This window comes from Neovison vison, chromosome 3, assembly GCF_020171115.1.
Source record: "Neovison vison isolate M4711 chromosome 3, ASM_NN_V1, whole genome shotgun sequence".
Lineage (NCBI taxonomy): Eukaryota > Metazoa > Chordata > Mammalia > Carnivora > Mustelidae > Neogale > Neogale vison.
Window position 1 is genome coordinate 54,345,413 of NC_058093.1, and position 13,466 is coordinate 54,358,878.

Here is a 13,466-nt window from a genome sequence, read left to right on the forward strand (position 1 = left end):
TGCCTATTTTCAGGGACAATGGCTAAAACGTAACAAATTTGAAAACAAGTTGTGAAGAATGAATTTATCAATTTTATTTGTGTTTAAAGCAAAAAGGTACACAGGTTGTACACTTTCATAAACATATTAAGTTTCTGGTAATATATATGGGACATTTTTATCATTAACATTAGTTATGTCTGGATTTTGCAACTAGGAAGCCACTGGTGTATTAGTCTCCCTTTTCATCCCTTGGATATGCCTCCTCTCCTTGAACACTGGCAGTTTTTATAATAAAAAAGTAAAAAAAGGAAGCAACAACAGCAATTCCCTTCTCCCCTTATAACTATATGACTCTAATGTTATGGTTTAATACATTTTTGTGCCTCCATAATCTGTGTGTACTTAAGGTACACAAAGTATGTTAATGATATGTTCTACTGCAACATGTTATCTGCATTAATAGTTTATCTGTTTCCTCATATAAATAGCAACAATATTAAATAACCAATCCAATATTATATAGTAAAATGTTAACATTGATTGTTAAAAAGAGCTAAGCCACTGCATAGGATTCATATTGCTGAAATTAACAAGCCAGGTTTACTTTGCACTGTGGAGGAGGAGTGTTATTTTTTTAGGAAATCGATCTTTCATATAAAATGTTCAGCCTTTGGGTTAGTTCCTTGTCTTATTAATGGCATTGGCTTTCTGAAATCCAAAGGTATGTTCCCAAAGCTTCTCTAAAGAAGGATAAACAGTGTTTTTCCTTCATGGGGCATGGGGCTTTAATACTTTTGCTATGCTACTAACGTACAGAGTGTCTAAATTTTTTATTTGTATATTACCTTGGTGCCTCCACTAGGTGATTTACAAGGATTTATCTCTCCTTTCTATTTAAAAATATCCAAATAATGCCATATCTGAAAATTTATCCTAATGAAATAATTAAAAATGCAAAGAGTTTAAGCGAAAATATGTTGCAGTAATATCTGTGATAGTGAAGGTATGAAATAACCCAAATGTTCAAAAATAAAAAATTGAATATAAATCATTGTAAATATTTAATGTGATACTTATTCATACATTACAAATAAAATTATAGAAAAATATGTATTGACATGGGGAAATGTTTACAATAAATAACATTAAATGAAAAAATGGAATATATCATATGATCCTATTTTTGTAAAAATGTACATATGTGATTATATACATGCATAGAAAATGCGAACGTTTAAATGTTCACAAATGTCAGCTGTGGTTATCTCTAAGCAGTGCGATTACAGGAGAGTTTTATTTTGTTCTCTTTACATCTCTGCATTTATTATATTGAGCATGTTTTCATGCATAATAAGATAATCAGTAAAAGGTATTAAAATATACTTCTGTTCTGTATCACATTGTGAAAGTTAAATGTCGTACTATTCTTCCCCTTAGAAGGTAATTATTCCTCCATATTCATTCAACTGTCTTGAGCCACAAATCGGTTTAGTTGAAAGTGCTTGGTATCTAGATGTTCTCACTCGGGTCGGCAAAGGCAAAGCTGTAAAGAGCCTTATTTAGTTCATGCCCCTTGCCACACATCCCTCAGGACACAATCTGAACTCGCTAAAAGATGGGTTGAAGACGATGGTAAAGGCAGATTTCCGTGGACTTTATTCTTCCACTGTAGCTAACCTAGTTACTCCATCTAAGATTTTACAGTCATTTCACTCTGAATACTAGTACTTCACCACAGTCATGAAATTGCTGTGAATACCTTTGGAAAGCAATCAATAATGAAAAAATAAACAAAATAATAGTACCAACTCCTAAATGTTCTAGTTCATCTCAGAAGCGACAGAGCTCATTGCTTTCCATAAAAAGGAACTGCTAAGAAGAAAAGAAAAGAAAAAACTGTTCCTCATAAAATCTTGAACTAGTTAAGTTGAATTACTGTAAATGCACGGAGAGGTCAGCCCTTCGTTGTCAGGCATGAAGGGAGACCGTTCTTTATACTCTGAGGGAAGATCTTCCCGAGCGCCTCAAATCCAGAGCCAGCAGTAGTTGCTTGAAGCCTTTTTCCTGAAAAAGAAAATGCCTTTTCTTTTATTTTTGATGTCCTTCAAACTTAATTATTTTTCCTAAGAACATAAAATGTTAGCATTAAATGTCACTTAAAAATACTGTTCATTGTCTTTAAGAAGGTAAAACAGTACCCTCTTTTCACTTCCTTGTTTTATACTTGAAGTATCAGAAAACTGAGCTCTTAATTTTGGATCAGTAATTTTTGAGGCAAGGAAAATTTTGGATTTTTGAGGGGTGAAACAGGAACATCGTAGATAATGCAACTGTGTAAGATTACAAGGTTTTAAAAATTTCATTGTCTTTGCTATAGTTGGTTAATCAGTTAAAAATATGTTTGTGAGAAACAGAACTTCTAGTGATGTCTTGATTTTGCCTCAGTTCCCTCTTCCCTCACTCCATTGTGCTCATTCAATAAAAATGAGAAAACATTTGGTGTATAATAGCAGCTGATAATTTAAAAATATTTTCTTTTTCTCCCCGAATATCTGGGGTTTTTTGTGTGTGTTGTTCTGGAAACTTTTGGAAATACTTTTAGATTACATGAATATATCAATGTAGCTGTAACTTTGGAGGTTACATTTTTATGTTTTTTTGCTCTGGAAGAAGCAGTATCATTTCGCTCCAGAAATTCTGGTGGGTAGCTTGATGATATGACACTAGAAATAATAGGACAAGCAAAACAGCCTGGTTTGACAGAGAAGCCCATTTTAACTTTTGTTGGTATTCAGTAGGGTTTCTCACATAAATACATGTGAATAGCTTTTTTAAATGTCCAATACTTGCAAAAGCAGTTTTGAGGCTTTGAAGTGTTAGCTCTCACTTACATATCCTGAAATATCCTCCTGAGATGGCTTGCTAATTCCTAGAGTAGTTCCCTGCCTCACACTCTGTCAGTTTAGGAAAGAAAAATAAAAAATGCATCCTGATAACACAAGCCCATAAATTTCTCCCTTCATCTTCTGCCTTATGAGGCTGGACTCTTCACTGCCCTGCTCCTACTATATGGCACACATCCCCTAAATGGTCTGCCCCCTCTCTTCTCCTCTCCACCCCTCCCCTCCACCCCCACAGAAAGATCTTTCTAGAACAGTAATCTGATTTCTCAGCTTACAATGCTTTGGTGCTTCCCCTGATGGCACAATCGTGTTTCTCAAAACAATATCCAAGAATTTCTGGAAAAATTGAAATTTTATTCCTTTTTTTATAATCACCATAATAAAAAAAGCAACCAGCAAAACCCTTCCTCAAAATGGATAACTTGGAACTGAGAACAATGTTCAGGCTCATCCTTCTTTGGCATTGATACCAAATCTTGTACTTTCTGACAAAGCATGTGCTTCTCTAACCAATCCCCGACTTGGAGCCATGGTCTCAAAGGCATTTTCTTTTTCAGGAAACTCAGATATTACTTACTTGTGAGAAACAGTGGCCCATAGGACACAGTCCAAATTCCCCAGTGTGATGAAAGGTCCTTTGTAATCTGCCTTTTACTCTCCCTGCCCCTGGATCTCCTTCACATCATGCCCAGCCCCCGAGTGACAAGCGGCCCCTAAATGAGCTTGGCCATCTCAAGCATTTTTCTTTCTCTTGCTTAAGTACTTGTTCTGTTTTGTTTTGCCAGTGATCATCCCCTCCCCTCCTATCTTGAACACATACTCCTTCATAAACTCAACCCGATGTGCGATTACAAACTTATACTGTGACTGCAGTTATTATTCGCATGGGGAATTGTGCAATCAATAAGCTACACTGAAGTTTGGTGGCCTAAGATGATATTTGCAGTTTTGGTGGGTCAGGGATCTGGCCTTGCCTTACCCTGGGTTCTCTGGCTCTGAGTCTCCAACAGGATGCAGTACCTCCTAGCCCTCCTGTAGTTGTTGGCAAGATTCTCTTCCTCACTGGTTGTCCAGTGGAAGCCTCAGTTCCTTGTGACCTGTGGCCTGGGGGCCTCCTTTAGACACTGCTCTTAAAATATGATAGTTTCCTTCGTCTTAGTAAGCAAGAGAGGGCAAGAGAGAGTGTGGGCAAGAGAGAGAGAGAAAGGAGAGAGAGAAGGAGTCACAGTCCTCTGTAACCTAATCAAGAAGTGACAGGTCAAAATTGTTGCATTCCATTCATTAGAAGCAAGGCGCTAGGTCCAGTCCACACTTCTGGGTAGGGTGGGGATCAATGCTAGGAGGTGGGGAATACAGGGGGCAGGCCAGGGGCTGGACAGGAGGGCTCTTGCACTCTCCTGTCCCTGCCTCTCGTGGGGCAGGTACCTTGGTGCCATGATTGGGGTTCCAAGGTTAAATGAGGGGTATAGTTGAAATAACCTGTCTCTTAAATGCCTTTTGAAAGTCAGCTCCTCACTTGATCTTCACCTGAAGACACAATGGTCTATTTTAGCGTTGGAAGAAGATCTCTCTGTTGGACTTCCTAAGAAAAGTGAGAAAACTCACTAAGGCAAGCATTCTTATTTGACAGAGAGAGATCACAAGCAGGCATAGAGGCAGGCAGAGAGAGAAAGAGAGAGGAGGAAGCAGGCTCCCTGCCGAGCAGAGAGCCCGATGCGGGACTCGATCCCAGGACCTTGAGATCATGACCTGAGCTGAAGGCAGCGGCTTAACCCACTGAGCCACCCAGGTGCCCTAAGGCAAGCATTCTTAAGAGATGACAAATGTAATCTGGACTATGCAATTTTAGCTTTCTGTCCTGATTTTAATTAGCCCAGACTAAGTTAAGAGTACTCTGTATTTGCAAATCTAGCACTTGGAAAACTGTGGCACTTACTGACCTCTCTCTGAGCTGGGAGCTGCTGGACAGGCTTGGTCCTTGCCAAATTCATTTCTAATGCCAGCACTTTGCCTGGCACTTATGTTCTCCATATTCTTTGAAAATATATGTGTTAACTTGACATATTTTTCGTTTTTTTTAAAAATATATTCAGTACTGAATTTACTAAGCATATCTGATAGAGTTTTCACAGTTGAGACTTTGACAGATCTTTGTCTAGCATAAATGTTACAAAAGTGTGACCTGGGGCTATAATACCTGTAATTTCTGTGTTATTTTGTTAGTCAGTTAGAGCATTAGCACTTTTGCCCTTGAATCAAAGTTCTCTCCTTTTCCTCCATGGTTTCCAAATATTTTGTCCTTTGGAGTCAAGGGAATTGCCCTGATTTTATGATGACATTTGGGTACGATATTTAAACTGTTAAAAGTTATAAAAACGACCCTTTGGTATTAAATGTAATAAATGGCTCTGAATTGAATATATGCACAGATTCTCGTACATGAGCTGTGTGATCCCAAACTTTTCCGGTTACATATTCTCATTGTAATTGGACTCTGTGACATTCTCTCATCCCCTATGAGTAGCCAGGCACTGAAAATTTCTCATGGCTTGGTGTTGGTAGATATGTTGCATCTTTCGAAGGTTGGGGTTTCATCTCTAGTGTATGATACTTGTAGTTCTGTGGGTTCCTACCCAATCCTAAGATGCAGGGAATGGCTTTGTAAGAAAAGAAAACAAAACAAAGCTGGTTTCATCCCTAAGAGATTTATTGCAACCCTCAAAGAAAGGGGCAGAGACATGACTTCTAGAACCAACCTATCTTTGCTCAGCCTCACCTTTACCAAGAATCTTGTCTTGTCTTTACTCATGGATCCTCTGCACTGGGTTTATTTGTCCTGGCTTGTATTTTTCTGTGTAATTCTATAATACCGTGCTTGCATGTCTTAGCCTATAAATCCCTCAATGTCAAAGTTTATTCTCTTCCTTCTTCTTCACTATTGATGCCTTTGGTCTTTTTTTCCCCCCAATTTTTACCCACTCTACCACCCCTTCCAGCAGCCAGCACGTAGAAGGTCTGGTCTAGATTTACGGATGACGTGTTAGAGTCGACCGGAGATGAGGGGCTGGGATGCATGAGTGACTTGTAGTGAGGGAAGAATGTGAGTTCTACAGGACTTTGACACAACACTGAGTTTACTGCATTGGCCAGGATGGGTGCCAGCCTCTCCTTCGGCCGTCTCAATACCCTGGAGTATGTTACTGCCATGAAATTGTACTGTAATATTTTCTAGTTGTGATTCATTCACAGTTTAATATGCTTCTAGTTCTGGTTTGACTTTTCCCCCAGGAAGAGGCTAAAATCTCTTCATTATAATATAGACAGTGTACTGCACTTTGAATACAAATTTATCCATGTTCAGAGTAATTTTTCTTGTGATTGTCTCTACCCTGGAGAAGTGCCTTTAATGAATTACATACAAATTGTGTAATTTAAGAAGTTAATTTGGTTTTCTGGTTACACAGGACTAAAAACAGCCCTTGTAGAAAGAGATGATTTCTCATCAGGGACCAGCAGCAGAAGCACTAAATTGATCCATGGTGGTGTGAGATATCTTCAGAAGGCTATCATGAAGTTGGATATTGAGCAGGTAATTGTGTATGCTGGTTGTTAAACAAAAATTGCGACTTTGCTTTTTTCTACCCAATTAAATCTTTTTTTTTTTTTTTATGGCTTTTAACATTTCTTCCTGTTGGAAATACCTATTTAGTGTGTATTCTGCTGGAATATCCTTCATGAAAGATGTGCTGGCACTTTCCCATAGCGTCATGTTTATGGGTAATCAGGGGCTTTTTCCATGCAGGCATATCAAGGTAGCAAATATACAAAATCACCTTTGGATATGTTGCATTTTAACAATTGCGATCGTATGTTTGTTTGTTTTGCCAATGGCTACCAAATTGCTACTTTCCAGACAGTTTCAGGGGGGCTGTGTTGTAATACAGGAGTGTTAAATTGATCCTCTTAACTGTAACTGCAATCATACGCTCATATTGCCACTGACATATTCCTAAGAAAAAGATGATCTGAGTCATGCTTTTCTTATGTCACACTTTATTGTGTCCAGTCTGCCACCATTTGAAAACTGCCAAGGCAGTGTGGAAGATGACATTTCCCAGGGGGTGAAAAAAAAAAAAATCAGCTGAACTCCCTATCTGCTTCTGGTACATGAAAAACACAGCAGTGCTAACTTGACATTGTCAGTTTCGAATGTGTCCTCTTTTCTTCCATGTCTCTTCGGCATGATGTTGGATGCAAAGAATAGAGCATAGGACCTAGAATCAGACGACTTGTGATGTGTTCCAGCTTATTTTTTCACTGTCCAAGAGCCTCAGTTTTCTCATTTTTACATTAGTGTTATAATAGTAATGCTGGCTTTTCAGAGAGGCATACTGAAGATGAAAAGAGTTAAGACAAAAGCTTTTTTGTAATCTATAAAACTGGGCAGCTCCTAAGTATTATCTCTGCTTGTGTTAGTGGAGACAAGGAGGGAACATTTAGTGTGAACTTGAACAATCTGTTATTTCTTACATGGGGAAATAGAGAGGACTGAGAAGGCGGACAGTACAGAGAATGCAAGATAAATTGTTACAATAATCTTGTAACTCAAGTCAGGAAAAGATCTTACACCTGGGAACTCTGACAGCATGTTTTTCTCCTATGCAAATACAGTTAAGGTTTCTAAAAAATCTTTCAGGTTGACAGCATGATGTATTATTAGAAATTTGATTAGGAGGGAGCTATCCTCACTCAGAGGTAGAGAGGTTTCTGTGTATCAATCGGTTGGCGGGGTGTCTACTTGCCATTTGAAAATATTATGATCTGTTACTGCCAAACTAATTTTCTCTGCTTTGCTTTTCAGTATAGGATGGTAAAAGAAGCCCTTCACGAGCGTGCCAACCTACTAGAAATTGCTCCCCATTTATCAGCTCCGTTGCCTATAATGCTTCCAATTTACAAGTAAGCCTTTTGATATCATCTATATACTCTTTGCTTCACTGAGGTCAATAGAACAACATCATTTTAATGGAAATAGTCCCTCAATGTGTGTTTCATAATGTACTTTTAACTGGTCCTAATCTCTAATCCTTTTCAAATGTTTGACTTTGCTGTGTTTAAAAATGTGGCTTTTCCTAAGTTACCCTTTTCTGACCCACCTCTAAAGGCTAGATCTTGAAGGCTGAGGAGTTTGTCTTCTGTGTTTATAATTAGTAGTTTCTTATCCCAGTTAACTGAGACTCTCTAGAAGGGCAACTGCATTTACAGTGGGGAACAGAGGAGGGGCATTTGCAAACAAAAATGCATAGTCAAAAGGTATCCTGCTGCAAAATCTGAACCTTAACCATGTACCAACTCCCAGCCTAAACCTTTCTGGCTCATTTTAAATTTCCAAATTAATGACATTGAAGTTTGGTTTGGAGGTGTCAGATTATACATTATAAAATCCAGTGTTCCTGATGTTCTTACAGCTGTCCATGACCTTGCCTTAAGTTGGAACACAGGTAATATGAAGCAGCGGTTTATGCAGCTGAAAGGCACAAGAGAGTTTGAGTGCCTAGAAACAGCTTTGATCATTTTTGTCCGAATTTTGTTGTAGATGGCTTAGGACGGCTTAAACCAACGAACCTCCACCCTGGGTGCACGTGACAGTCACCCAGGTTCCACCCTTCATCCACTTAAGTAAGTCTCTAGACGTGTGAGGCCCAGGTATCTGTATTTATGGTTGGCGCTCTTCAGGCAAGGAATTCTCATACACGGCCAGGTCAAGAAGCACTGTCTTAGGAATGATTCACTTAAAGTCTCACTGATTCATTTACTTATATAATTTAGCTCAGCTGGTGTCAAAAACAGTCATGCAGTTCCTCCTGTTTCTTTTGCAGTAAGTACACTTCTAGATAGACATTGCTTTTCTTAGACGAAAAGTATACTATAACTTAGTGGCATTCTGTAATTTTCTGCTCTGTGTCTCAAGAAACCTTTCCCCCCATTTATGCTGTAGGTGGTGGCAGCTACCTTACTACTGGGTAGGAATCAAGCTCTATGATCTGGTTGCAGGGAGTAATTGCCTGAAGAGCAGTTATGTCCTCAGCAAATCGAGAGCCCTTGAACATTTCCCAATGCTCCAGAAGGACAAACTGGTAGGAGCAATTGTCTACTATGACGGTATGTGGTTTTTCTTTTAATAAGATACTTTTGTGACTCATGATGAGATCGTTTCACATTCTTAATTTTAATGCTGATCTCAGACAACACACAAGCACACACCATTTTCTCTAATACTAGCTGAAAAACTACCTATGGCCCTTCGCTTTTAGTATTGTTTGTTTTTGCATATTCTTTTTCTTCTTTCATTTCTACTCGTGTCTCATGGTTGGTTTGGTTCATTTTCCATCATTATGAATCTGGACCGCACCCACATGCCATTTAATTTGTTATATGTTTGCCAGCGAATACTTGCCTTATGAATATATTACAATGTTGAAAGCAGCTGAGGATGTTAGGTTTTCTGATGAAACCTCTATTTTCAAGGGGTTATAAACCCAGGAAAAATGCCCCCTGGGCTGAAATTGACATGTTTGTATTTTGCACAGGACACAATTCTTGAACATATAATTTACGTGATGAAGGTAGATGAACAAACATTGCATCTGTTAAACCAGAACCCCAGTTTTTATTGCTTATTTTATTGTTGTTAAATGTTTTCTACCAGTAACGTTATCTAATATCCATTTGCCATGTGTTCCACGTTCATTCTTTGTGTGTGGAGTGGGGGGTGTATGTGAACAATACACTTTTTATACACTTTTATTGGAAGGAGCTAACCACTTAATATATCTCCAGATGGACCACTGTACAATACAAAACAAAACAGGAAGAGCCGTTTGTGAAATTTTACTATAGTTTTAAAGGGTGTATGGAATTGGAAAATAGTCCAGGGATGGTTATCCATTTATTAAAAAAAATAGCTGGACACAGATAATTAATCGTACGTGTTCAAAAAATTCTTAAAAATTTTGAACACAAAGGACAGCTTAGGCTGTATAGCTTGGAGGGTTTTTTTTTTAAACCCACTTATGTGATCTTTTGTATTTCAAGTTAGATATCTAAACTCTTAGCATGAAGAAATGTTTTTTTCTTGGTTTGTTTTCTGGGTTGTTTGTTTTTTCAGGAGACATTGATGTTTATACTTCATATTATGGGATATACCCAAGGCTACTTCCACCTTTTTTCTTCTTCTCAGTGTTAGATTTCTGAATCAATTGAGCTGTCTGTCATGCTTTCATCTACGAACGCAGAGTGTATATGCACAGGGGAGGCACCAGGGACAAACTCAAGAAAACGTCCTAGGAGCAACAATATTGGAAAAATGTTAAGGGTCTTAGACAAACATTAAAAGCTAGAAAATTCACAATTTACAGTGCCTTCCAGCATCTAAGCACCACAGGGGGGACACTTAACTATTTTTTTGGTACCCTTGATTGAGTCTACATGTTAAAGGACAACCTTAACCGTGAATTTGCTTTCTCTGCATCAGACCCTTAATGTTAATCCATTGTAGTTTAGTGGGTGATTATAATAAAGAGGTTTTTGGTCCAGGATTAGTAAGAAGGCATTCTGAAAATGGCATTCTTCCCATCCTGACAAGGAAGAGTTTGTGCCCTTTGCCTCACATGATTCATTCCGCCTGCATAAACCCTCTCAAATACTTGGTCGTTTTCTTTTTTTTTTTTTAAAGATTTTATTCATTTATTTGACAGAGAGAGATTACAAGTAGGCAGAGAGGCAGGCAGAGAGAGAGAGGAGGAAGCAGGCTCCCTGCTGAGCAGAGAGCCCGATGCGGGACTCGATCCCAGGACCCTGAGATCATGACCTGAGCCGAAGGCAGCGGCTTAACCCACTGAGCCACCCAGGCGCCCCTTGGTCGTTTTCTTTACCATGTGATGTAGCAAACACTAACTAGTTTTATTTTTTAGCTCGTGTATATCTGATTCTCTTTGAGAAGACCATGAGTGGATATCATATCTGAATTTGTGGCACCCTAGTTTTTTGTTGGTCTGATATTGTTAGGAATTACGACTGTTGTTGATTCTATTTAGAGAAGCCAAAGGAAGTCTATGTCATATGTGCAGAAGAAATATTATTCAATTAGAAGCAAGAGGAAGAAAAATGTCTTTAAAATTGGTTTTCATACCTTGTTACAAGTTGCAAAATTATAAGTCTAGCAAGGATTATTGAAAAATACAAAAATCATTATTTAAAATAATTTCCATTTGGTATTTGAAGTTTGACTATAATAATCTTAAGTCTTGAAGGGGTGAATATAATTGTATTCTAATCATTTGAAATATATGTATGTGTATTTACTTACATGTATGTTTTTATCCTTGTTCTGAAATGATCCAGTCCAACTCTGTCATGCTTGAGGTGAGGCAAAACAAGAATGTGAAGCAAGTGTAGTGTTATAGTTTCACAAATGTATCCTCAGATGGCGCAACTCCTGTTTTTCCCAATGGTGTGGTGAGCAAATTAAGTATCGATGAGGGAGTAAGGTAGAAAGGAGCAGATAAGTGAGGCCATTAGATATGGTAAGTGTATGGTAAGTGGAAGGAATGCCTTACCCCTTGACCAAACAATAACATTATCATCCTGTCACCAAAGAATTTCAGAGAGGAAAGGGTACCTGAACATTTATTATTGCAAATGAGGTCTACACGTTGTAATTTATAAGGTAAAACTTTCTTAACAAGAAAAAAAATTACTTCTTTATAAATAATCATTATGAGAATGTGATAAGCTACCCAAATAATTTCAAAATGCATTTGGGCTGATTGAAATAAGTGGTTTTTTTTGTTTGTTTGTTTGGTTTTTTTAGTTAAGAAATATTTATTGAAGTGAAATCCACATAACATAAAATTAACCACTTTAAAGTGACCAGAAATAACAATTTTTATAACTCCCAACTTGGGAGAATCTTGATTATGGCCAAAAAGTGGCACGTGAGGAAATTGAATTTCTAAATGCTGCAAGAAATTTTGCTATCTAAAAACTCTTATTAGTAATTCATTATACAGTTACTTCAGCATCATTGAGAAGTGAAATAGAATAGTGTGAAAATACAGTCCGTCTAGTAAACATTACCCTGAGCTTAGACCAGTTGCTTAGATAATCTTTAACGTTCCTCAGCACTGAGATGTTAGGGCTGTAAGGTATTCCTGCTAAAGTACAAAATGTACAAAGATCAAAATAGTTTTCTTAATTATTCATAAGAGTAGTTCATCCTACATAAATAGTGATGGCCATCACATTTGGTTAAGACAAAATTTATTCCTCCACTAAAGTCAATGAGGGCAATAAAATAAATTCCACATACTTTTAAATGCAGTAATTAGAGTGGCTATTATGTGCTTGGCATAGGTATGATCCATTGCCATATTTTGTTGTTAAACTGCTGAAAAACAAACTGACGCATACGGAGGAATAACTACCATCTTTTTCAGTGCAGACAAAGTAAATGTCAAATTTCTCAGAAAAATTCATATATAATGAAAGTTGGGATAGGAAGTGACAGATCAGGTTATATTTTCCTCTTATCTTCTGTCAGAGAAAACATACAATCAACTCACTGGTTTTCTGAAGGAGACACAATTCTGGTCTTTCTTACCTGTTCCTTGCCATCTGCTCCCAGAAAGCCCTCAGCTGAATGCTGTCCATGGCCATTAGCTGTAATAAAATAGGGAAAATGGTGGCTAGTCCAACTCTCCTAGGTCAGCAAGAAGTATTTAAGGCATGACAGGCTTGGGTGTCTCGGCATGCTGGGAGGTATGAATAGCTCTAGAGGAGGTGCCAGTTTCCTAGGAACTTATTTTGTCTTCCTCTGTCAACTTGACTTCAATCTTCCTGTTCCCAGAGTATGATCTTTGGTGCCATTCTAGTTGGACCCTAGTTATCCAATCCAGTGCACAGAAAATGAGATATAATTAAAAATCATTAAATATTTAAAACCATTAAATACTGCCATTAAGCTTCTATAAGATGAAACTGGAGAACAAAATTACAGCTTTAAATTCTTCCTTCTGAGAATCAAGGCACTGACAGAAAAAGAGCTCTGTTATTTCATACCCAATGATGTCCTCAAGTATTCCTTATGCACATATGAAAATAGCTACCTACAGGAAATTACATTAGGTTTCCTAATGTAAATAAAAGTTGGTTATATCCACGTTTCAAAGGGGGAATTAAAGCCCAGTGTTCACTAGAATATTCATTTTTATTCCAGCCTAAAACTCAACAGCATACAAATAGATGAATTCAGCTCGTGAGAGAGCAAAGCCAATTTAATCTCTGGCTCCCCTGAGGTAAATGTAGTTCATGGTCCTGCCCCCCCTCAACCTCAGCTATAATCCCTGGCTCCTGGAGGTAAAAATGCACTGAAGTGAGGAAAATTCTGCAGCAGGATATAATGATCCAAAATGACAGGGACAATAATGACAATGAATTTCATGTCTCCCAGTCATGAGCCGGAGATGCTTGACTAGGCTGACTTATACAATTAAATTGTTACAGGTACAGCGGGAGATGCAG

The 13,466-nt window shown here is 37.9% G+C and overlaps 1 protein-coding gene across 3 annotated transcripts in view; it reads left to right on the plus strand.

Moving 5' to 3' along the window:
- The window catches only part of GPD2 (glycerol-3-phosphate dehydrogenase 2), a 215,185-nt gene that overhangs the window by 138,542 nt on the left and 63,177 nt on the right, over nt 1-13,466 (plus strand). For all 3 annotated transcript variants that reach the window (XM_044242094.1, XM_044242093.1, XM_044242092.1), the window contains exons 4-6: nt 6,350-6,474; nt 7,747-7,844; nt 8,884-9,047. In XM_044242094.1, coding sequence (XP_044098029.1) covers nt 6,350-6,474; nt 7,747-7,844; nt 8,884-9,047 — 387 coding nt within the window. The remainder of the gene's footprint in view (nt 1-6,349; nt 6,475-7,746; nt 7,845-8,883; nt 9,048-13,466) is intronic.